At 54.0% G+C, this 23,188-nt stretch overlaps 1 protein-coding gene across 1 annotated transcript in view; it reads right to left on the bottom strand.

Moving 5' to 3' along the window:
• HMCN2 (hemicentin 2) overlaps window positions 1-23,188 on the bottom strand; it is a 149,775-nt gene that overhangs the window by 91,542 nt on the left and 35,045 nt on the right. Inside the window, exons 9-21 of the mRNA XM_079927125.1 lie at window positions 22,411-22,555; window positions 21,794-21,915; window positions 19,691-19,963; window positions 18,448-18,589; window positions 17,845-17,972; window positions 17,014-17,127; window positions 14,608-14,757; window positions 7,306-7,494; window positions 6,195-6,290; window positions 5,758-5,885; window positions 3,993-4,137; window positions 579-691; window positions 295-454 (exon numbers count right to left, since the gene is read on the bottom strand). Coding sequence (XP_079783251.1) covers window positions 295-454; window positions 579-691; window positions 3,993-4,137; window positions 5,758-5,885; window positions 6,195-6,290; window positions 7,306-7,494; window positions 14,608-14,757; window positions 17,014-17,127; window positions 17,845-17,972; window positions 18,448-18,589; window positions 19,691-19,963; window positions 21,794-21,915; window positions 22,411-22,555 — 1,905 coding nt within the window. The remainder of the gene's footprint in view (window positions 1-294; window positions 455-578; window positions 692-3,992; window positions 4,138-5,757; window positions 5,886-6,194; window positions 6,291-7,305; window positions 7,495-14,607; window positions 14,758-17,013; window positions 17,128-17,844; window positions 17,973-18,447; window positions 18,590-19,690; window positions 19,964-21,793; window positions 21,916-22,410; window positions 22,556-23,188) is intronic.

Raw genomic sequence — 23,188 nt, 5'->3', positions numbered from 1 at the left:
CCAGGATGGGAGGGGGGCCAGTGTAGGGCCTTGGGTCTTTCCAGCCTTGTTCATGTGACACTTTCCCCCCATCCGGTGGCAAAGGGCTGAGTTGGAACCTCTCTTAGAGCATGCCCACACTACAGGGGACAGTGCTCTGAAGGACAGCTTTGGTCTACATGCCCTTCAGACGTGAGGAATTTAGAGGCAGGGTTGATGAGATGCAAGGAGGATGCAGGTGAGGTCAGACTGTCCATGCCCCTGCCTCAGTACCTGGCAAGCCCCTCTCCCAGGACAGGGGTGGCCCTCACTCACTGTTGACAGAAAGCTGCATCTCCTGGCTGGAGAAGCCCACGGCGTTGGTGGCTGTGCAGACATAGGCCCCTGCATCCTGGGCAGATGGCCGGGCGATGACCAGGGTACCATCCTTGCTCACATTGTAGTGGGGATCCCTGGAGGCCAGGGCATTGGTTTCCTGTGGTAGAGTCACAGGTGGCATCAGCAGAGCCCCCACCCCACGGCGATTTGCATCATTCCTCTCCCCATGATGCACTGGGCCTACCTCTCTGGTTACCTTTGTGGTAACAGGCTTCACCTACCTTGGTCCAGGTGACGGTAGGGGTGGGCACTCCTGAGGCTACACAGGGGAGAGAGGCCGGAACGCCTTCATTGGTGATATGGTGGGTGGCCGTGGGCTGGATTCTAGGTGGCACTTTTAAAAACAAACCAGTTTCATAAACCAAAGTTCATAGCAGCATTATTCACAACAGCCCAAAGGTGGAAACAATCCAAACAGAGGGGATGGATAAACCGAGTGTGGTGTGTCCATATGGAATATTATTCAGCCTTAAAAATGAATAAGCATCTGACACACGTTACAGCATGGAGGAACCTTGAAAATGTTACCCTAAGTGAAATAAGCCAGACACAGAAGGACAAATGCGGTGTGATTCCACTTACACAAGATACCTAGAACAGGCAAATTCATAGAGACAGGAAGCAAAAGGGTGGTGGCCAGTGGCTAGGGGAGGGGGAAATGGGGAATTGGCGGGTACAGAGTTTCAGTTTGGGAAGGTGAAAAAGTTCTGGAGATGGACGGTGGTGATGGTTGTGAAACCGTGCCGTACAGGGTTAAAAAAACCCATCCTGAAACTGTGCCCCATGGGATTAACAGAAATTCCTGGCTTGTCTTACAGCTTGCTAAAAACCCCTCTGCTTGAGCCCCACCTTCACTTAGCAAGTTCGCTTAATTGTTTTGTTGCAAATTGCAGACCCTCCAAGCTTCATGTAGCCTAAATAATAAGATGTTTGTCTGAGTTGTTTTCCAGGAACTTGGTGTCTAGTTCGAGCTCAAGCCAGCTAAGACTGGTTGGGACCACAGACCCTAAAACTGGGCCTGCACAGGTATCTGGTGAATGACATTTTGACATCAGAGGGCCAAAGACCCCACCCTCAGATCATGCTAGGCGCTTCCATTTTTGAACATGCATCCCAGGAAGAAGGATGTAACCCAGATACGCCTGCACAGAACACTAATTACCTCACCTTTTCCCTACCTGCGATCACCTTTCCCCACGCCTAAGACCACCCTGCTTCCTTATCCCGTAAATACCCCAAGTCCCCGGCCTTTGGGGAGGTGGACCTGAGGTTTGCTCTCCTGTCTCCTCGCTTGGCTGCCTTGTGAACACATCCTTTCTCCGCCGCAAACCTCGGCGTCTCAGCCCTTTGGCTTGCTGTGCGTTGGGCAAACGAACCTGGCGGCGCAACAATGTGAGTGCCACTTACGGCACTTAATTTATGCCACTAAACTGTAGGCTTTAAAATGGTTAAAATGGCAAGTTTTATATTATGTATATTTTATCATGATTGTTAAAATATTTTTATTTTTTGGCCGTGCCATGTGGCATGTGGGGTCTCAGTCCCCCGACCAGGGATCGAACCCGTGCCCCCTGTGGTGGAAGCACAGAGTCTTAACCACTGGACTGCCAGGGAAGTCCCTATTTTATCATGATTTAAAAAAAAAAACAAAACAATTTTAACAGAAGAAGACAGCCACCACTGCTGTAAATTCATGCCCCAGACATAGGGCAGCCTGTGTTTAGGAACCAGCTGTGCCGTTTCTTAACTGTGGGACTTTGGATAAACCACTTAATCTTTTGGTACCCGTATTCCTTGGTCAGCTAAAAAGCTAAATTAACCCTAATTCCCTGCTCACTCTCTGGGGATGGACGGATGAGAAACGGCAGAAAATAGTGTTCACAGGACACAGTGAACTTGAAAACAAGTGCAAAATCTGTCCTGGGCGCCATCCAGAGCTGCAGGCATTAAAACAGGGTGGGAGTGGGGGATGTCTCCAAGAGGAGCAGGGGAGGGGGAAACGGGCATGGAAAAACCAGAACCGGGAGGGAAAGCCAGAGGCCAAGGGCTCTGACGGTAACACTCAGCTCCTTTAGGGTGGGAAATGCCCTTCTGGATTTTCCCAGGTGGCAAAAGCCAGCAAGTCGATTAGCGTTTGTTGAACGGAAATGAAATTAGCCAAGAGAGACGGGCTCGATGGCCACTGCACAGAGGAGGCTGTGCGGCAGGGTGGGAAGTTAGGGCGTGAGGCTTTCTACAGAGGCAGCCTCTGCTGATCCTGTGACTTGGTGAGTTACCTCCATCCCGGAGCCTCAGCTTCCTTAACGTCACAGAAGCGTGGAGTCTTTTAAACCCACCTCTTGGAGCAGTTAGGGAAATTAAGTGAAACCTGCACACAACCTCTCAGAGGTCTGGCACATGACACAAGCCCAACCTTTGATCGCTCTTATTAATTGGAATTACGAGGAGACAGGACAGCTGGGTTCTAAACCCAGCCTCTTCTGCACCTCAGTTTTCCTCTACAAAACGGGGAATGATGGGTTCTTCCCGCTCATCCCTCGGGGTTTTAATAGAACAAGTGAAACAAACAAACAAAAAGAGGATATTAACATATGCGGTAAATGACAAAACATAACCAGACTTAGTTTAAACTTCTTGTTTTACCTTAAAAAGAACAGTGGTACCTAGTTGGGTGGGTGAAGGGAAACAGGGACTCTCCAACGCTGTGGGTGGGAAAGTAACTGGGCAAAATACACGAAAAGCCCTAAAAATGTGCAAGCTCTGTGAGTCAAAACTCAATTCCACAACCATAGTTTATCCTAGGGAAAGAATTGGTCACGTGGGCAGAGGCGGAGCATGAAGATTTTTTTGTTGCCGGACGCGCAGGCTCAGCGGCCATGGCTCACGGGCCCAGCCGCTCCGCGGCACGTGGGATCTTCCTGGACCGGGGCACGAACCCGTGTCCCCTGCATCGGCAGGCGGACTCTCAGCCACTGCGCCACCAGGGAAGCCCAAGCATGAGGATGTTTATCCCCAGGTGTTCATGCTGGTGAGAAACAGGACACTAGGGGACAGGTTAGACACTCCTGGCTCAGCCAAACAGGGGACATGCAGCCTTGAACCACTGCTTCTGAGTATTACTGACAGAAAAGAGTCATAAAATATTGTCACAAGAAACACTCAGGTTGCAAGACAGTAATATTACCTGGTTCCAGTTGGTTTCTAACTATTTCTATGTATGTGTACACAAAGGATTTATACCTAATTTATATAAAGAATATATATCATGCAAAAATAATTTATATACAACATATCTAAAGAGTATATATAATGTATATATTATATAAATATATACAGTGTGTGTATACGTACATGTGCAAACTCATGTGTGTATAAAGTATGAAAGATACACACCCAAACGTAAAATTATTCTGGTTCTTCTTAGCTACTAGTATTAAGGGAGGTTGCTTTTTGTTTGGTTGGTTTTGTTTTGGGGTTTTTTTTTTTTTTTGGAGGCGGGGGGTTGTCCAATCTCTAAATTTCCTACAGTGAATATGTACTATTTGTGCAATTTGTTTAAACAGAGATGTTCAAGGTCAAGCTCCCCCCGGGTGCCCTCCCCCATCGCATCCTGCCCCCACCACCCCGGGACTCACCCTGAACAACCAGCTGCACGTCCCTGTGCTGAGAGCCGGCCGTGTTGCTGACCAAACAGGTGTACCTCCCTGCATCCTCCAACAGTGCCTGGTCAAGGTGGAGACTGCCATCTGCTCGGACGGAATGCTGGCTGCCCGGTGGGAGCTGGTGAGGGCGAGGAAGCACCAGCTTGGGCCGAGGGCCCCACTCAGAGCCAGCTGAGAGAGAGCACCCCAGAAACCTCACCGCCCACCAGGCCAGCAGGGAGCAGCCTGGCCCAAGAGGCCAGGTGTTTGGAGAGGGTGGGGGAATCTGGGGGGGGCGGTGATGCTCCTACCCCTTTCCTGATATTCATCCACCCCCCCGCAGACCCTCAGGGCCAGGTGGGCCCGACCCCCGGCCCCCCGCTGACCCCACTCTCCCAGGGCCAACTGGTCCAGGGCAAGACACCTGACCCGAGGGGACTGATGGGAGCCTCCCCCCGGAGTGCAGGGTTGGAGCCAGAGCCTTTACGAAGTCGGGGCTGAAGCTCCAAGGCCCTCGCACGCTGAGGCCACAGAGAGGAAGGACAACCCGTCTGTGGGGAGAGAACAGAGCCATGCAGAGCGGAGCAGAGGTGTGGCCGCATCAGATGCGGTCCCAGAGAGAGAAGCAGAGAAAGCCACTCCTGATGGGTGCCCACGTCTGTCCCCATCAGGACCGGGGTGGGGCAGGTGGCGCTGGTCCAGAATGGGGCCTGGGGCAACCTCTATAAAGATGTCCAGCCGGTCCATCCTTGGTGAGGGGCCCCAAAACCTTTCCACCAGGCCTGAGCCCGCTTTAAGCCTCCCTGTCCCTGTTCCACGAACCCAACCGCACATTCTGCACTCCGAACCGGGAGAGGCTCCTGGGCTGTCTCGGTACCAGGCCCTTTCAGGCTGAGTGAGCTCGAGGGGGGCTGTGCTCCTCGCACTCGGCAGCTGGCCAGGCGCAGGTCCACCCAGTATCCCCACGGAACTAAACGAGCTCTGTGTCTCCAGCCACTTCCTGTCCTGGTGTGGACAAGGCCCAGGGCCACCCCTCCCCACGTGCCCGTCAGATTCTACTAAGGAAGGCTCCTCACTGCCCCAGCCTCCGTGCCCAGGCACAGTCCTCCTCGGGGTCACATCTAATCACACAGGCTTTGCCTCGGCCAAGCCTCCCTGCTCCGGGAGCTGGACCCTGTCTGCACCGCATCAGGGACCGGAACAACAGGCCCGGGACCAGGGCAGCCACCTGGTCACATAGTCACTGCCTCTCCGGGTGTCCAGCGTCTGCTGTCTGCTGGGACAAGGGCACCTCTTCTATAGCTTCCAGGACACAAGGACCGCGGGATGTCTGAGGATAGGCCAGAAGGATGGAGGAAAAGGGAGAGGCGAAGGAGTGAATGGCAGAAAGGAAATAGAGGGAAAAAAAGAAAACCAAATGCATGGGAATGGGCGGAGCAGCCCCTGTGTACCCAGCAGTGTGCCAGGGAGCCGGGCAGATGCTCAGCCGCTCGGGTCACGTCTCTGCCCTGGAGTCATCCGAACGGGGGTGACGAATGCATTGCGTCTGTGCCCCCGCCCACAGCACTAACGATGCACAAGCCCCTCTGGCCAAGGACTCTAGAGGGGCAAGGATGCTATCAGTGCGTTGTCAGAGAAGGTTCTGGAAAGAAGCAGGAAGGAAGAGGACATTCCGAAACAGGGGAACCGCAAAGCAGAGACCGAGGTGTGAACGTGACAGCGCCCTCCTCCCCTGCACCCAGAGGGGCCCTGCACTCACGGGCTGGCCGGCCTTGAGCCAGCGCCTCTCGGGGCGGGGCCTCCCAGCCAGGATGATGCAGGGCAGGGACACGGGCTGCCCCTCCAGCACCCGGACGGTGGAGGCACTGCTGGCGATCTGTGGAGGTGCTATCGGGAGAGGAGACAGTGTGGGTACACGAGACTCCTGTGGGTGGGCATCTGGGGGACAGAGGCCCCCACTCCCCACTGTCTCCTCCCCAGGGAACCAGTGGAAGCATCAGGATTGGGGACCCTAAAGGGTCAAAGGGCACACTTCTTGGGGCACACTGCCCAGGAAGTAGGGGTCCAGATGCTCCTCCTGGAGAACCTGGCTGTGGACACACCTGTCCCAAAGGATGGGCAGTCATGGGGGGGAGGGTGTCTCTGAGGGTGCCTGGTGTCCCCCCCAAACCCTCCTCTCCAGATCCACCAGCGAACCATGTCCAGTCACAAGGAGGTGGGCCTCTGCCTGGACCTTCCCGAAGACATTTTGAGCTTCACAGACATACGGGGCCTGGTCTTCAGGAATCACACCTGAGGGGCAGGAAAGAGGCAGGCCTGACTGTCAGAGCACATCACGGCTCCAGCCCCCACAGGCTCCAGCTCCCCAGGTGCAGACGCGCCCTTGTCACAGTCTGGCCCTGCGGAGGTTAGGTAGGAGGGCTGGGATGGCGGGGAGGAGAGGGCTGGGGGATACAGCCAGTCCTTGGAAGGGTGAGAAGGCCTCAGCTTGTTCATGGGTAGCATGGGGATAACTTATCAATAACTGCACGCTGTAGTGTGACTGGGAGGGGTCAATAGAAATGCAAATACAGCACTCAGCACCGGCCTGGCACACAGTAAATAGGAGCCGTAGTAGTGACGCTGATGATGGTGGTGAGGACGATGGTGGTGATGGTGAGGATGGTGGTGATGGTGATGGTGAGGACGGTGAGGATGATGGTGAGGATGGTGATGGTGGTGAGGATGGTGAGGATGGTGAGGATGATGGTGAGGATGGTGAGGATGGTGGTGATGGTGAGGATGGTGATGGTGGTGATGGTGAGGATGGTGAGGATGATGAGGATGGTGGTGATGGTGATGGTGATGGTGAGGATGGTGAGGACGGTGAGGATGCTGGTGATGGTGAGGATGGTGAGGACGGTGAGGATGATGGTGAGGATGGTGAGGATGATGGTGAGGATGGTGAGGATGGTGAGGATGGTGAGGAGGATGGTGGTGATGGTGAGGATGATGGTTACCACATATGACACTATGTGTCAGGAACTGTGCTAAGGGATTTACGTGTATTATTCACGCAATAGCTCCTTAAGGTGGCCTGTTATTAAACCCAGGTGGTACGTATTGTCATTATCACTATTGTGACCAGTGCAGAGTAGTGGGATGACGTGACCAGAGTCACCCAACTGAAATATGACCCTGCAACAGCCTGACCTATGGTCAGCACTGGGGGTCAGGGCCCTGCTCCCGGCCACCCAGTCTGGGGGCTGAGGGTGTCAGAAGCCATTCTGTCTCCCCAGCCCACCCTTCCTCAGCCCCAATCTCTTACTTTCAAAGAATAGCACTCCTGAATCGGGCCGCCCAGTCGTGCTGCCCCGCCCGGGCCCCAGTGGCTGGCCATCTCCACGGCGCCAGGTGACCATAGGGGATGGGCGGCCCGTGGCCCGGCACGCCAGAAGGGCGCTCCTCCCCAGTTCCACGGTGACATCCTGGGGCAGCTCTGTCAGCTGGGGTGCATCTGCAGGGAGGTGAGCAGTCAGCCTCACCCAGCCCCCAGGGCACTGTTCCGAGGCCTCTGCCTCCCCTCCGGTCGCTGGGGGCGTTTCCCTCTTCCAGCCGCGTCCTCACGAACCTGACTCATACCCAGGGCTCCCGGGGCCAACTTAAGGTTGGCAGGTCCACCCTGAAGCGCTCCTGAGGATGAGGAGGAGAGCAAGTGCCCTTTGGCAGGGTGAAGTCCTCACACCCTACGTGGGGTCTCAGGGACCCCGCTTTGCTCAGCCATACGGGGGAGCAACATTCCTCCTTCTGCTCTTTGCACCTCCTGGGAAGCCCACCTCAGAGGGGCTGCAAGTCACCCTCCGCCCCAGGAGCCCCACCAGCTCTGCGCGTCACCTCCCTTGCCCTCTTCCTGGGCCACGGGGGCTTCCTTTCACGGGTCTCCTAGACTCCGGCAACCATTTCCCAAAGAGCCAACTTCATGGGGAGGTTCTAGCTCATCTTTACCATGCTTCATCCTTCTCTGCTGTTGAACATGTTGTAAGAAGCACATAAATCTCTACTACAACATCAAAAGAAGCCTATAAAGAACTTGATCTTATACTTTATGGTCCAAATGGGACACTTAAGAGTGAAAAGAGCCATATTAATAATTACACCAGGATAACAGATGCAAACAAGGGCAGCCCTGCTCACCTGAGTTATAAAACATCCAAGCAAAAAAAAAGAAAAAAAAAAATCCAAGCAACACACGAGGATTTATTTCTTTAACTTTTGCTCCACACACTCTAAATCCCGTGACCTTCCACAAGGTAACCACGGTTAATGGTTTGTAGTGTTTCTTCCAAACTTTTTTTCTAAGCATTGTCTTACTTTTATGATGGGGGGGGGGGCGGGCATGGAAATAGGTTATTTCCCAAAACAGAAGCTCACGATCCTTTCCACCTTTCTGCTGGCCAGAAGCAGGTCCAACGCCAGACAGGTCCAGGCCCTGTTCCCTGTGGCTTCTGGGCACTGTCCTCAGGTCCCTGTCCCCAGACCCGCAACCAGGAAGGTCCCCGGCCTGTTTTGAACCCATTGCGTCCAGCATTGTGGAAAAACCTCCACCTCTTTTGTTCTTGCTGTCTCTCCCCTGAAATCTCCCCCATCCGTCCAAATCATGACATCAAATTTCCCTCTTGGCCTCAGGGACTAGGGAAGTTCCAGGGAGATACAAGCACAACTTGGAAAATCACTGCAAGGAGGAAGACAGTCTTGGACCCAACCTCAGACACCACCCGCGAGTTGCTTTTCTTCCTCATTTGGGGCCTGGCAGCTGCCTCGGCTCAGAATCCAAGAAAGTCTTCCATCCAGGTGCCTCAGATGGCGTCACTGGTCCTGCAGAACCTTGGCCCTGGGGGCAGAGCTTTGCTATTCCCCTCTTCCCATCCTGAGCAGAGCCGTGGCTCAGCTCCAGGGCCAGGTACCCCCAGAGCCTGCCTCCCCGGCTCTGCCCAGCCCACGGCAGGGCACAGCTCAAACCTCCCTCCTCCAGGCAGGCCTCGTCCTGAATTCCTCCCCTGAGAGAGGACAGCTGACTTATAATAGTAAGCAAATAACATGTACAAAGGGTAGCATTTGGAAAACCTACTAAGTGACAAGCATGGTGATGGTGCTTTTAGAGTTCACTCATGGCCTCAATAAACTCATGAAGTGGGTATTTTCACAACCCCATTTTACAGATGGGGAAACTGAGGATCAGAGAGATTAAGGAACCTGCCCCGGTGCAGCTCAAAGTCAGTGGCAGAGCTGGGATCAGAGCCCAGGTCTGGCTGCTGCTAAGACCCAGGCTCTCAGCCACCGCACCCCCGTACCCACTAGTACTCAGTAACCTGGCATCTCTTCCATCTTCTTTCAGAGGTGAATCCCGACTCACATCCTGCCCAGAAAACTGTGACTCCGTCTCCTGTGCAGCCATCCCCCTGCTCCTCATTGAAGTCCCCCAAATAAGGCGGGACCTCAGAACCCTGTACACCAGAGCTGAAGGTCCTCTGGTGTCCTCGTTGTGCAGATGGGAGAATGAAGCCCGAGGGAGGGGAGGGGCGGGGCGGGGGCGGGGGCGGGGCCCACCCTGATCCTGTGGGGACGGGTTCCCAGCCCCACGCCCTTTCCAGGGTCCCATCGCGAGGCTCAGCCGCCTCTGCTTTCAGGCTCGAAGACCCCTCCTCACAGACTCAGGTGACCTTCGGTAGGGAGGGCTCGTGAGCTGGCCTCACAGCCACCGGATTTCCCCGTGCACAGCCCTTTCTGCCTTGACCTTGGGCAGGTTTCTGGGTCAGGAGCTGCGAGTGCCCAGAGACAGCCAGACATCACAGCAGCTGCCGCGCTCCCTGGAGAGGCACAGGTCTCATCACCTGATAGCTGCAGCGCTTTTGCGGGGACGCAGCTCTGTGCGGGGGAACCGGGAACACCACAGAAGACAGAAAAGCCCCGCCAAGGATGCCAGCCACCAGGCTGGGACGGGGCAGGACAGGAGGGTGTGGCCAAAGCTGAGACTTCGTTTAACAGCACTGCTGGGCCACTCCCTCCACCCCCAGGGATTTCCCAGCAAAGTGAAATCGACAGAGGTGATGCCGTCCCTGCCTCTTACTTGGGCCCCAGGGCAAGGGACACCAGCCTGAAAGCCTGAAGCCTGGGCAGGGCCCCCCTGCTGCCCCTGCCCCACTGGACACCCGCGGATGAACCCCTTCACCATTCTGATCCTCAGTTCCCCATCCAGAAAGAGGTAACCGTTTTTACCCTGACTCCGGTATCTTAAAGTTCCAGGACTCCTTATTTGTCTGGAGACCCTGTAGCCCCGCAGCCTCCTCCACCATCCCCCCAGTTCCTGTGGCTCAGAGCCCTGGGGCAGAGCTGGAGGGGATGCACCAGCTCAGGAAGGAGAGCTCCAATCAGTCCTGACTCAATTCGGTCAGAAGAGGGACGGCGTCTCAGGCCCAAAGTCTGTGTAGCCGGGCAGGGTGGCCACGGGAGAGGCTGGCCTCAGGCCCTGCCCTGCATTTAGAGGGAATTCCAGGGCATCTGTGAATGAGACAACGCTGGGGATGGCCTCCACATCCACCTCCCGGGAAGACTCCTTTCCCCATAGAAAGATCGTTCAGTCGAGCCTGGAGCCATAGCCCCATTGGCCAGGGCTACAGGATGACTTTACTCCCTATATATATATATATATTTTTTTTTTTTTTTTTTTTTTGCGGTACGCAGGCCTCTCACTGTTGTGGCCTCTCCCGTTGCGGAGCACAGGCTCCGGACACGCAGGCTCAGCGGCCATGGCTCACGGGCCCAGCCGCTCCGCGGCATGTGGGATCTTCCCAGACCGGGGCATGAACCTGCGTCCCCTGCATCGGCAGGCAGACTCTCAACCACTGCGCCACCAGGGAAGCCCCCTAAAAAAATATTTTAACTGATATTTTATGACTGTTTATAAAGACAAACACAATCCGGATTCGTTTTTAATCTATTTATTATTCTTCACTTTTTTCTTCTGATGGCAATAAAATCAGAGCCCTGTCCAGCAGCCCTAAAAGTATCACAGGCTCTGGGCCCTTGCCTGTTGTGCCTGATAGAGAAGCCACCCAGATACTGACCACACTGGCCACAGAGCCCAGCTCTGCTTCTCTCCTGCTCCCCCAGGCTAGCCAGAGGGTCTTTGCTCCCACAAAAACACACCCCCAGCTCCCCTGCTCACTCACCCAGCAATCAGGGGCTTCCGAGTTGGGAATAAGAAGCAGAGACTAAAATGAGAGGATAGAAAGAGGGCTGAGTGAACACCCATTTAGAGAGAAATCCAGCAGGGTAAAGGGAACTTAGCTCAGGGCAGTTTTGAAGTAATAGAAAGAGTGGGACTTCCCTGGCAGTCCAGTGGTTAAGACTCAGTCTGTACTTCCACTGAAGGGGGCATGGGTTCGATCCCTGGTCAGGGAACTAAGATCCCGAACGCTGAGTGGCGTGGCCAAAAAAAAAAAAAAAAAGTACTAGAGCACTGAGCTCCAGGAGCGGGTGCGGACCGTGGAGGCCAGTCACCAGCCGTGTGATAATCACTCCGCCTCACTCTACCTCGTCAGGCCCTTGTCAGCCTGGTCCAGCCCACAGGCCGTGTATTGATTAGGTATTCTATTCAAGCCCTGAGGGAAGCACATTATCTCATTAAATCTCTCAAGGACCTTGTGAACAGCCGCTATCAGTATCATCCCCATTTTACAGATGATGAAAGTGAGGCTCAGTAAGGTAAATAACTTGGCCAGACAAGCAGCAAGACCAGGACATTGATCCAGGACTCTTACCAGCCACATGCCAGGTCCAGAGGGGACGCAAAATCACCTCGCAGGCTTGGTCCACAAACAAGGCACCTGCTGGCAGTACAGGAGGAGGCTGTCGTCCTCCCTGTGCCCCAAATACCACCAGGAAGCCAGTTCCCAGCTGAACAGCAGGAAGTGGGCACAGCGCCCACGCGTTCTCAGCCCTGGCAGGCTCTGCCAGCCTGGCCAGGAAGGCTGCAACACAGCTGCCACCCAGATGGGCAGGAAATTGAATTTCCCACCACTGCTGCCAGGCCAGCTCGCCCCAGACACACAGGTGTTGGGCCACTGTCCATGCCGTCCCTGACCTCAAGGCCAGAGGCCACCAGTGGCCCCGTGCCCCAGAAGCCTGCCTCTGGGATGCCAGCCATCCCCCGCCCCGCCACCTCTCACCTGGGGAAATGGCCCCAAGACCAATGGCTAACAGGTGAAGGAACAGGCATGTCAGCCTGGGCCCCAAAGACATAAGGTTTTGCTGGACAGAGATTAGACACAGAGCAAAGGATGACTGCTTGTAACAATGCCAAGGGCAGCCCTCCCTGGAGCACCCTCTCTGCTCACCCAGAACCTACTGACTAATCACAGTGACAGTGACATTTTTCAGAGCCCATCGTGTCCGAGGCCTTTCTTATCTCTCACTCACACAACATCCAGAAATATCTTGCAGGTGAGGAGCCCGAGGCTCACAGTGGGGAAGCAACATCCAAGCCCTCCTTGCTGGGAGCATCAGGACCAAGCCCAGGGGCTAAAGGCCCGGACCCTGGGTTCAGATCTCAGCTCTGCCACTCAGCAGCTGTGTGACTTTGGGCAAGGCACTTAACCTCTCTGTGCCTCGTTTTCTCCATCTATAAAAGGGATAATGTAGAACCCATCTCAAAAGGTTGTTATGAGGATTATATGCTAGTACATGAAATGTGCTTAGAGCTGGCCCGGCACGTGGCAGATTTCATGGAAGACTTATTATATTTTTATTATCAGGCTCTAGGCCTGTGGCTTTCCATACCCACCCCACCCAAGAGCTCATCCACACAGTGCACTCTAGATAGGGAAAGTCTGAGCACATCAGTCTCCTCCTTAGAAACCTCTTACCGCCTCCACAGAACAAAGCCCAAACTCCACCAGGCGCCCTAGCCCAAGGCCGGGAGTGACCCACAACTGGGCAGCTGCCCCAGCATCCCCTCCCCACCCTCTCTATGCCTCACTCGCTGCCCTACTCCTCTTGCCATGGGGAGATCGGCACATGCTGTTCCCTCTGCCTGGAACACTGTTCCCTCTGCCTGGAACACTGTTCCCCAGCTCGTCACCTGACTGTTTCTGGGTTCAGCTTAGACATCACCTCCTTCAAGAAGCCTTCCCGGCCTCCACTGTTGGCTTAGCCCCCTTCTCTGGGCACAGGACCCAAGGATGCCACTTCCAAATTCTCAGTACACTGAGTATTCTAATGGTCTGTTTACCATCTCTCTTCTGGACACCGAGAACAACACAAAGGCAGATGCCATTGTAGCCCCAACACAGGGTCTGGGGCACAGGGCCTGGCTACAAGGTGACCACATGTTGGAGGAACAGATGATGGAACAGAGGGGGAGGATCCCCAAGCCTGAGTTGGCACCATCTCCCCCAGGGCCAGACCCTCCCGACTGAGCCTCACTGCACTTCCCTAGAACTCCCAGCACCTGTCTTTCCCGTCATGGCCACAGTCAACCCTCAGGGTACAATCTGCCCCGGCTCAGCACACCAAGGAGCTGTGCCCACAACTTCCGAGCAATTCCCAGTGCCCAGGATCCAGGCCTGGAACTTAGACATCATGACCATCACAGCCAAGGCCATGTACCAGCCGCAGAAGGATTCAAACCTCCCATCTGTAAAAAGGGGATAATAGCTTCTCCCTTTATTAAGCACTTACAATGGGCCAAACCCTGTGCTAAGCATTGTGTATCTGATTTCACTGAAGCCTCACAGCCACCCAACAAAGGAAGTAGTGTGGTCAGCTCCATTTTACAGATGGGGAAACTGAGGGTCAATGATTTGACCAAAGCACATAGATGGTAAGTGATGAAGACGAGACTGGAACTCAGGTCTCAGGGATGACGACACCCATGCTGGAACCAAACTACCTCTGTGATGGGCAGTGACCCCGGCCTCTTGGGATTCTCACACTTGAGTGGTCCCTCCCACCCACCACATACCAGTGTTGGTCTGTGTGACCAACAGAATACAGCAGAAGTGATGGTATGTCACTTCCAAGACTGCGACTGGTTATAAAGATTGCAGCTTCCACCTTGGACGTTATCTCTATCTCTATCCCTCTTGACTCACTTTCTCTGGGAAAACCCACATCACAAGAAGCCTTCTGGAGAAGCTATCTGGCTAAGGAACAGAGGCCTCCTGCCAACAGTCACATGAGTGAACTTAGGGTAGATTCTCCAGCCCCAGTCAAGCCTTCAGATGACCACATCCCCGGCCAAGGTATTACCTGCCATCCCATGAGAGACCTGGAGCTAGAACCACCCAGCAAAGCCACTCCCAGAGTCACAGAACCATGAGACAATAGATGCTTATTGTTTTAAGCCACATAGTTTTAAGGCAGTTCGTTACACAGCAAGAGGTAACACATACACCAACTCCCTCTAAAATCCCCATCCCACGTGCTCTGGATCCAAACGATGCAAACTCCCCACTGGCAAGCTACGTGGTACCACCCTCTCCTCCCTGCTCAGAGATAGGGCAGGTGGTGGGGGATGGGGAAGGGGGAAGGCAGGAGGGGCAGGGCAAGTGGGGACAAGGTGTACACTCACGTCCAACCTCCAGCCGGATTTCTGCAGAGGCGTCGCCCAACTCATTGACAGCTCGGCAGGTATAGACGCCAGCGTCCCTCTCCCGAGCCACCGGGATTCGCAGCCTCCCAGAGCTGGAGGTCTCAGAGGCCAGAATCATTTCGAGACCCTCTGGACCAAAGATGAGGAAACATCAGGCAGGTACCCATGGTTACCACAGGAGGCCAGGGGATCAGGCTGCCTTCCTGACCCTGGGTTCCTGCAACTCCACAAAGCAGGGACCTTGGAGGGGTGTGGGTGAGGGAAGGATTTCCCCCCAGAATCAGGACCCCTATTGTTTAATAAGTACAGATTTTTAGTTTTGGATGGTGGTGACGGCTGTACAACAATGTAAATATACTTAATGCTACTGAACTGTAGACCTAAAAATGCTTAAGACGGTAAATGCTACGTTAGGCGAATTTTATCACAATTTTAAAGTCAGCACCCTTGGGTCCAGTTCCCTGAGCCCCTTTGTTGACCACGAGTGAGTCTCAGCCTGTTCCCCCGAATGCGACAGGCTCATCACCCAAGAGCTCCTTACCTGGGCCTCCCTCCTGGATCCCCACCCTCTGCTCAGGTGCAGACGGAGGCTCGGATCAGCTCTGGGAGGAGCCCAGGGTCACGGAGATGACCACTCGCCCCCCCAGTTCCGCCTCTTTGAGGCCTTATTCTCATTTCCCTCGTGCACTGTTCCCCCACCCCAACTCCAGGCCTCCCCCTCCTGAGGCCTGAGGGACCACGCAGAGTCTGAACTGTTTTTACAACTTAATATTTTACACTTAGAATTGGCTACATACATATACATAACACAAAATGTTACCATTTAAAGCATTCTGAGTGTCCCATTCAGTGGCGTTAAGTATATTCACATTGTCATGCAACCGTTCCCACCACCCATCCACAAAACTTTTTCATCTTCTTACACTGAAACCCTACTTATTGAACACTAACTCCCCATTCATTTCCCCGTCCCCCAGCCCCTGGCAACCACCATTCTCCTTTCGGTCTCTATAAATTTGCATATTCTAGGCATCTCATAGATGAGATTCCACTCAAATAACTGGAATCATTTAATACTTGTCCTTCTGTGTCTGGTTTATTTCACTTAGCATAATGTTTTCTAGGTTCATCTGTGTTGTGTCAAAACGTCATTGCTAAAAAAAAAAAAAAAAGTCATTGCTTTTTTCCAAATTAAGAAAAAATTTTTTCTTTTACTTTTTTTACTACTTAAATACACCATACTAGAGCAAATGTCTCTGAAAATATCATAAATAAAAGATTTTTTTCTCCATTCGGCAAATTAGAAGTAGGGGGAAATTTCTACACAGCAGCTGCTATGAGCCTGATTTTTTTCCTTTTGTTTTTGTTTTTTTTCATTCTTTTTTTTTTCTTTGCCATAGGAGTCAAATTAAGAAAAAATTTAATTTAATTTTAAATAAAACTCATAAAATGTATTATCGTGACCATTTTTTAGCGGTAACTGCATTCTCATCATTGTACGGCTTGAATTTCATTCCCTTTTAAGGCTGAGCAACATTCCATTGAGAGATCCCCCCTTTATAAAGGGGCTCCCAGGCTGGGCTGGTAGAGCTCTCAGCCACCACAGGCAGTGACCTGAGCACAGAGTGAGGAGTCCTGAGGCCTCTGCCACTGCTAGCTGGTGACCGTGGACAAAATGCTCAAACTCTGAGCTAACTCTGCCTGTCAGTGTCAAGGTGAGGCTCTGACAAGATCACAGACAGGTGCTGCAAAGGCTGGAGTGCATCCAGGTGGGAGGTGCCTGTGCCTGAGAAGGAGCCCAGTGTTCTGCCCCTGGAAAGTCTGAGGCGGGAGCCCCAGGACCCAGGTCCACTGGTGTGGGCGCAAGAGCAGCGCCTGTTCAAACTCCGGCTCAACGTCTGGCACAGACCAAACCTTCTACACTCGTTAACTCAGGAGAGCCTCAGAACAGCCCTCTTAACGTTACTGCTAGCTCCCAGATAACCACATCGCCATCGTCACCATCATTAAGAACACTGAGCCCCGCCCGTGCGCCAGGCTCGTGGTAAACAATTTGCACATGTGGACTCATTTAATCCTCGTCCAACCACCTATCTTTGACTTTCCAGCTAAGGAAGCAGGCTCAGAGATACCAAGTCACTTGTCTGAGGTCACCCAGGGGAGCCAGAATTCAAGTCGAGGTCTATTCTAGATCCTTCTCCTAACCACGGAGCCAACCTGCATTAGCTGCGTGGACGCTGGCCTGGGGATGGGAGTGGGGCTGCCAGAAACGGTCCTCTCTCTCCAGACACCCCATTCGGAGTGCCCCCCACGACCATCCTGGAAAGCTGACCCTCCAGGGCCCCAGTGGGATCGCCCACGGGCCGCTCCCCCCACCCAGTGTACCTCGATACCAGATGACCCGGGGCGGAGGCACCCCGGACGCCTCACACGCCAGCACAGCCTCCTCCCCGACGGCGGCCAGCACCACGGCATTCGTGGCCGAGACGGACGGTGGGTCTGTGTGGGGAGCAGATGGGGAATTGGGGACCAACCCACAGACTCCCTGGAGAGAGAATGCAGCTGGGGGAGGGGCGGCGGGGACAAGGTGGGGCTGAGCACCTGCCTCCTCCCCAACCCCCACCAACCGGGACAGTCACCCCAGAAAGATGTAGCCTCCGCTGGTTTCTACAAAGCCAGTTACTCCCGGGACCAACCCCCATTTTGTTCCTCATTGACCTTGAGATAAAAGCCGAAATCCTACAAGGTTCTTAAAGGCCCTACAGGGGCTGCCTGCCCCTCCCCCGCCCCCTCACTCCAGCCAGCCTCCTTGCAGCCCCTTGGGCAGCCCAGACTCATTCCCACCTCCAGGCTTTTGCCCCACCCGATCCCTCTGCTTGGAACGCTGTTCCCATTCCCATCTGTGGCAAGGGTCTGGTCCTGTGTGTACCAGCCGTTCCCCTCTCTGCCCAGGGGCACGTCACTCCATCCCACCACCCTGCTCTGCGCTCGTTCTAGTATCTTCACCATCTGAAAGTACCTTATTTATCTGTTTGCATGTTTGCTTTGTGCCTCCCCATTAGAATATAAGCTCCACCTGGATGGAGACCCTGTGTTCACTGCTGTAGCCCCAGTGCCTACCACAAAGTAGATGCTCAGTAAGTATCTGGGGATGGGAGGGAGTGAGGGAGGATGGGCTGGAGATCCTTCTCCTGCAGATACCCTCGACCCGAGTACCTGCATAGTAGAGGGTGACCGTCTTCTCGTCTGTGCCAATGTCATTAGCAGCCTGGCAGCTGTAATTCCCAGCATCCTCTGGGGCCACTCCCTGAATGATCAGGGTTCCCTGGGCATCCACGCGGACTCTGGAGTCGTGCCATGAAACGTGTTCAACAGCAAGGGGCTGGTTAGGTCGGGTCACATGGGGTTGCCCCAGTCCTTATTAATAACAAATCAACTAACGACATCACTGGCGACACCATTCTACACTGACCGCTTGCTCTGTGCCAGGCTGTGTGTTCAGCACTTTACGTATGTTCTTTTTTCATTCGTGGGGCTCAGAAAGGTATGGTGACTTGCCCAAGGTCACACAGCCTGAATGGCAGAGGCAGAATTCAAGTACAGGTCTGTTGGATTCTGCAGCTGTAGCTCCTGACCCCTGAGTCCACACTGTTATGTTTCCCAAGTGATGTGTCTCCTCAGCCTCAAATCAGCCCAGGAGAAGGCAGGGCAAATGCTACTCCCCCATTTATATTAATAGTTAAGAAGACTGAGGCTCAGAGAGCTCCCCTGGGAGTCCACCTGTTCCCAGTCCCAGACCTCCAAGCCCTGAGCCCTCACCTGCTGTCCTCTTGCAGGGCATGACCCTCATGGCTCCAGGAAATGTGGGGTGCAGGGTACCCAGAGGCCGAGCAGCGGACCCTCATCTCCATGCCCTGGGAAAAGCGCTGTGACCTGGCGTGGATGCTGACCTGTGGGGCCTCTGTAGTTCAGAGAGTAGACAGGTGGGGAGGAGTTTGTCAGAGCAGTTGTGCTGTCCCAGGCACCCAGCCCTGGGCCCCCGGCCCCTCCCGGCAGCCACAGCCAGTGTAGACAAAGGAAGTAGAGGTCCCAAGGGGCCTGCATCCTTGGGAGGGGCTTGCTGGGGAACTGGGGAGTGTTGCCAGGCAGCCTCCCAGGCACATCCGCAGGCCACACGGGGACCTGAATTCCCAGTACCCCCCGCAGTGGGAGCCCTGAGCTCCCTGGATTTCTGCTCTGAGCTGAGCGCCTTGAAGAGGCTTAGGGAGTTGTCGAGATGCCAGGGCTGGAGACCTGAGTGGACCTCAAGGTCTGCCCAAGTATTGGCTGCAAACGTAGGTTCTATCCTGGCCTTTGGAAAGCTCACAGCGCAGCAGACTTGTCAGGCTCAAACAGACGTCGTGGGCCATCTCATCTAGACATGGCAAACACGCCCCTCCCATACCAGTGGCCTAGATACGGCCTCAGAATCCTTCTCAACACACTCTAGGCAGTCAATCAAAAGTCACTAGCATAAGGGAGAAAACTTGTTCCAACACACTCACTTTTACACTTGGGGAGATAGCACCCCAGGGAGGAGGACCTGTCTAAATCCTGGGTGGACCTAAATCCTAGGTTAGTATCTATCCAGGCACCAGCACTCCCGACGTGGGTTCTTCCCACTGCCTCCTCCACCCCCATCTGGGCGGCGCTACCCGACCCCTGCCGAGCATGTCTGATCTCTGGGCTTTCGGAAGTTTCCACTGTTCCATCTCTGTCCTGCATATTGAGAGGGGTAGGTAATGGAGGTGTTCCATGGCAGGGGAAGAGGACAGGACTCAAGGAAATTGGCTTGGCCGACAGCAGTAGAAATTTAGGTCAGATATGAGGATGAACTTCCCAACAGTGAGAACCACTACACTTAGGCTGGAAGGCTACAGAATCCTCTTCCTCTGAAGGTTGAGAAAACACTGAAAGGGCTGACATTGCCTGCCAGAGGTGATGTCTGGGCAGAGGGATGGATTGATGGACTTTGGAGGGAAATGCTAGGTATTGTGTTGAATTGAGAGGACGGCAGCCTCACCTCGCACCAGGAGCCAGACGGACGCCCTCGTGACCCCGTTGGAGTTGCTGGCCATGCACTGGTACCGCCCGCCGTCACTGGGGGTGATGTCCCTGACCTCCAGGGATAGGTTGGCCAACTGGGTGACTCTGCCCGTCGAGGCCGACAGGACTCGCCAGTCCCGGACCCACGTCAGGTTGTAGGGGGCCTCGCCCAGGACCCGGCAGGACAGGATGGCGGTCTCTCCAGAGGACACGGTCACGTTGGGGACAGGGACCACCTGCGGCGGGGGGTCTGCAGGAACAGGAGTACAGGAGGCACTGAGGGGTTGACACAGGGAGGGGGCCATCCTGCATGCCCTGGTGGTGTCCAGACCCCGGAGCCCACCGCATTCCTCAGGACACATCAGCCAGCAGAGCAGTTCACCAGCATCTGCTCACCATGCCCGGACGGCGCCACCACACGGTCGAGGAGGCTGCGTGCATGCGTGCGTGCGTGCGTGCGCGTGCGTGTGTGTGTGCGCGCGCACGCACATGTGCACGCGCGCGCGCGCGCCTACCTTCCACACAACACCGAACTGCAATATTTAGCAAGAGCTACACCACTCTTCACACCCTTTGAACCAATAATTCTGCCCTGGGGGATAAAGCCTCGGAAATCACCCTCAAGAGGGAAAGAGTAACAAGTACAGAGCGATTCTCTGTACAAGTAGCAGCCAAATGTGGAACTAAGGAAGGCCACTGCCCCAAAGGAGGAAAGAGCTAAGAAACCCTCCCTCTCAACAAGAAAAGGTCGTAAGAAGAGACAGGTCAGAGACCGTCTATCCAGGGACAGTCTGCAGGACCTGCAGGCAAAAAGCTGCATCCACGTGTCAATGACCGTGATGTGCAAGGATACTAATGGGGAGATTTGACTCCAGACAAAATTAAGTAGTATTAAGGCATTACTTATTATTCATTTTATTAGGTGTAATCATAGAATCTATTATATGGGAAAATCTATGTTTTTAAAAGAGATACATACTGAAATGTCAGGATGCCTACAATTTAGTTTAAAAGAGTTTAGCCATATCTGTGATAACCTACAAGAGAAAAGAATCTAAAAAAAGAATGAATATATGTATAACTGAATATACATATATTCAGTTATATGTAGATAAAGAATGTATTCAGTTAGATGTATAACTGAATCGCTTTGCCGTACACCTGAAATTAACTCAACGTTGTAAATCTACTACACTCCAATAAAATTAAAATTTAAAATAAAATAGTTGGGCCATCAAATGAAAAGGCAAGTATGGCAAAAGATTAGCAATCATTAAGTCTAATAAATACACGTGCAAATTTCCTTATACTGTTCTACTTTTCTGTACTTACCATTTATAGTAAAATATTTGCTGACCCGCTACAGTGTTAGATGAAAACAAATCAGGCTGTTTTAAGAACGTGTAATATTATCCCATTTTTGTTAAAATGCACACATAGATAAAGGTCTGAAAGAAAGTAAATCAAAATGCTATCAAGGTCATCTCTAGAACAGAGGGATCACAGGTCATTCCGAGCTTTTCTGCTGGTTTATAGTTTCCAGTCTTCCTGCAGGGAGCATGCGTGATTTTGTGTGAGTTTAGGACCACTTAGAGCGGCTGATCTCTCCCCGGGCCCCTTTTCTCCTCTTCAAGACAGCTTAGGTTCATTATTTTAAAAATAAAGCCCATTCATTTTTAGGAGGGTCTGTGGCATTGCCAGCCTCCCTGAGCTCAATGGTGCCACGGCGGCGGGACCTGGAAGCAGGTTAAGGGTTGGGAACGACGGGATGGACGGCGGCCCCTGTGAGGGCCTGGCCAAGAGGTCAGGGATGGGATTGAGGCTGGTGGCGGCGGACACAGTCCAAGCTGCAGCTGAGACTCACAGGCCATTCATGGGTGAAACAGCCCAAACGGGGAGGGGGGGGCGGGGAGCCAGCAAGCAGGTGCCGTGTGGGCATCAGACTCTGGATGACGGACAGGCCCCAGCAGTTGGCTGGCATGCTTGCCCACAGATGGAGAAACCCTGGGAGGAAATCCTAGAGGGAAAAATCAGGAAGTGGGTGGGGAGGGGATATGCGGACAGGCCCAAAGAGACAGACCTGTGACGACCATCTGGGCCTTTGCTCGTCCGGTCCCAGCCCCGCTGACCGCCGTGCATTCATATGTGCCTTCCTCAGCCTTGGAGGCCCGCGGGATCTCCCAGCTGCTGTTCCCTGACCCCCTGTGGACAACGAACAGCTGGAGACGGTCCCCCAGCCTCGTCCAGACACTGGGGGGCTTGGTCCCCTGAATCTTGCCCAGAAGGGAGGTCGCAAATCCTCCTGGAGACTCGGTAAGAAGAGGCAGACGGCCAAGGACATGCAAATCCCATGATATGCTATGTGACTCTAAGTGCCTTCCCCTCTCTGAGCCCTGGACTTCCAACCATAGCGGGGAGGTTCTCAAGAGGGTCCTTCCTGCCCTGACCAGCACAGAGCTGGGCCTGCATGGGTTGAGTTTTCAGAAGCTGAGGAAGGCCCATGGCTCTTCCAGCAGCAGTGGGAGCCTCAGGGAACCACCCTCCCCCATCCCTGGCCAAGCTGGGAGGTGCCCAGGAGGGCAATATGACTGAGACCAAGGTCCCACTCCTGCCACCCACTCCCCTTAGATCCCTCCAGGGCATCAGGCCCCCAGGAGCCCTGGGGCTGGGAACAACGGTTGGCCCTGAGCCACTCACTGAAAGTGCCTCTCCTCGCCCAGCCTGGCTCCATCCCGCCGCAGCTGTAGCCAGAAGGGGAGGGCGCTGTGCACAGAGCAGGAGACCACCAGGGGCTGGTGCAGGTAGCCGTGGATCCTGGGGGGCATGCTGACCAGGGGGGCACCTGTGGGCAAGGACCAGCACTCAGGATCCCTCCAGTGACACAGAGACCCACAGGGATGAGCCGGGGAAAGAAGGCCGGGATACAATCTCTGGCACCACCATCCAGTGGTCGCCAAGGGCAGGTTGCGTCGCCTCCTGAAGCCTCAGTTTCCACCTCTGTAAAATGGGGTTAATTGGGTGACTGACCTCATCGTGTTGCTGTGAGGAGCTGGTGAGAGATGGGGCGTGGGAAGCACCTGGCACATGCATGGGGCAGGACCGGCTCCGTCAATGAAAACTCATGGGGTTTTTATGGTTTGTGAGAAGCCTGGCCAGGACGGACCAGCCTGTGCCACCATTTTAGCAAGTCTGTGGGGCAGAGAAGTCAAACCAGCCCTGAAATCTGACGAAATGCTCCCCAGACAGGACTCCCCGGGGGTGTGGGTAGGGCTGTGAGGCTGCTCGTCTGCCTGGAGGGTCAGTTTTACCCAAAGTTGTGGGAGGGAAACCTTTTTTTTTTGAAAAGTAAGCATACTTGGAGCATGGCTGTGAATACAAAATTCACATGCATTTTTGAGATAAAATAAGAGATTTCCACGAAATCCCACAGCTTGGGATGAGCCTCTTGGGAACCCCATCAGATGCCACTGCCCCC

Source organism: Stenella coeruleoalba (genome assembly GCF_951394435.1).
Source record: "Stenella coeruleoalba genome assembly, chromosome: 7".
Lineage (NCBI taxonomy): Eukaryota > Metazoa > Chordata > Mammalia > Artiodactyla > Delphinidae > Stenella > Stenella coeruleoalba.
Note: the sequence above shows the minus strand (reverse complement) of the source record. Positions and strands in the feature narration are given on the sequence as shown.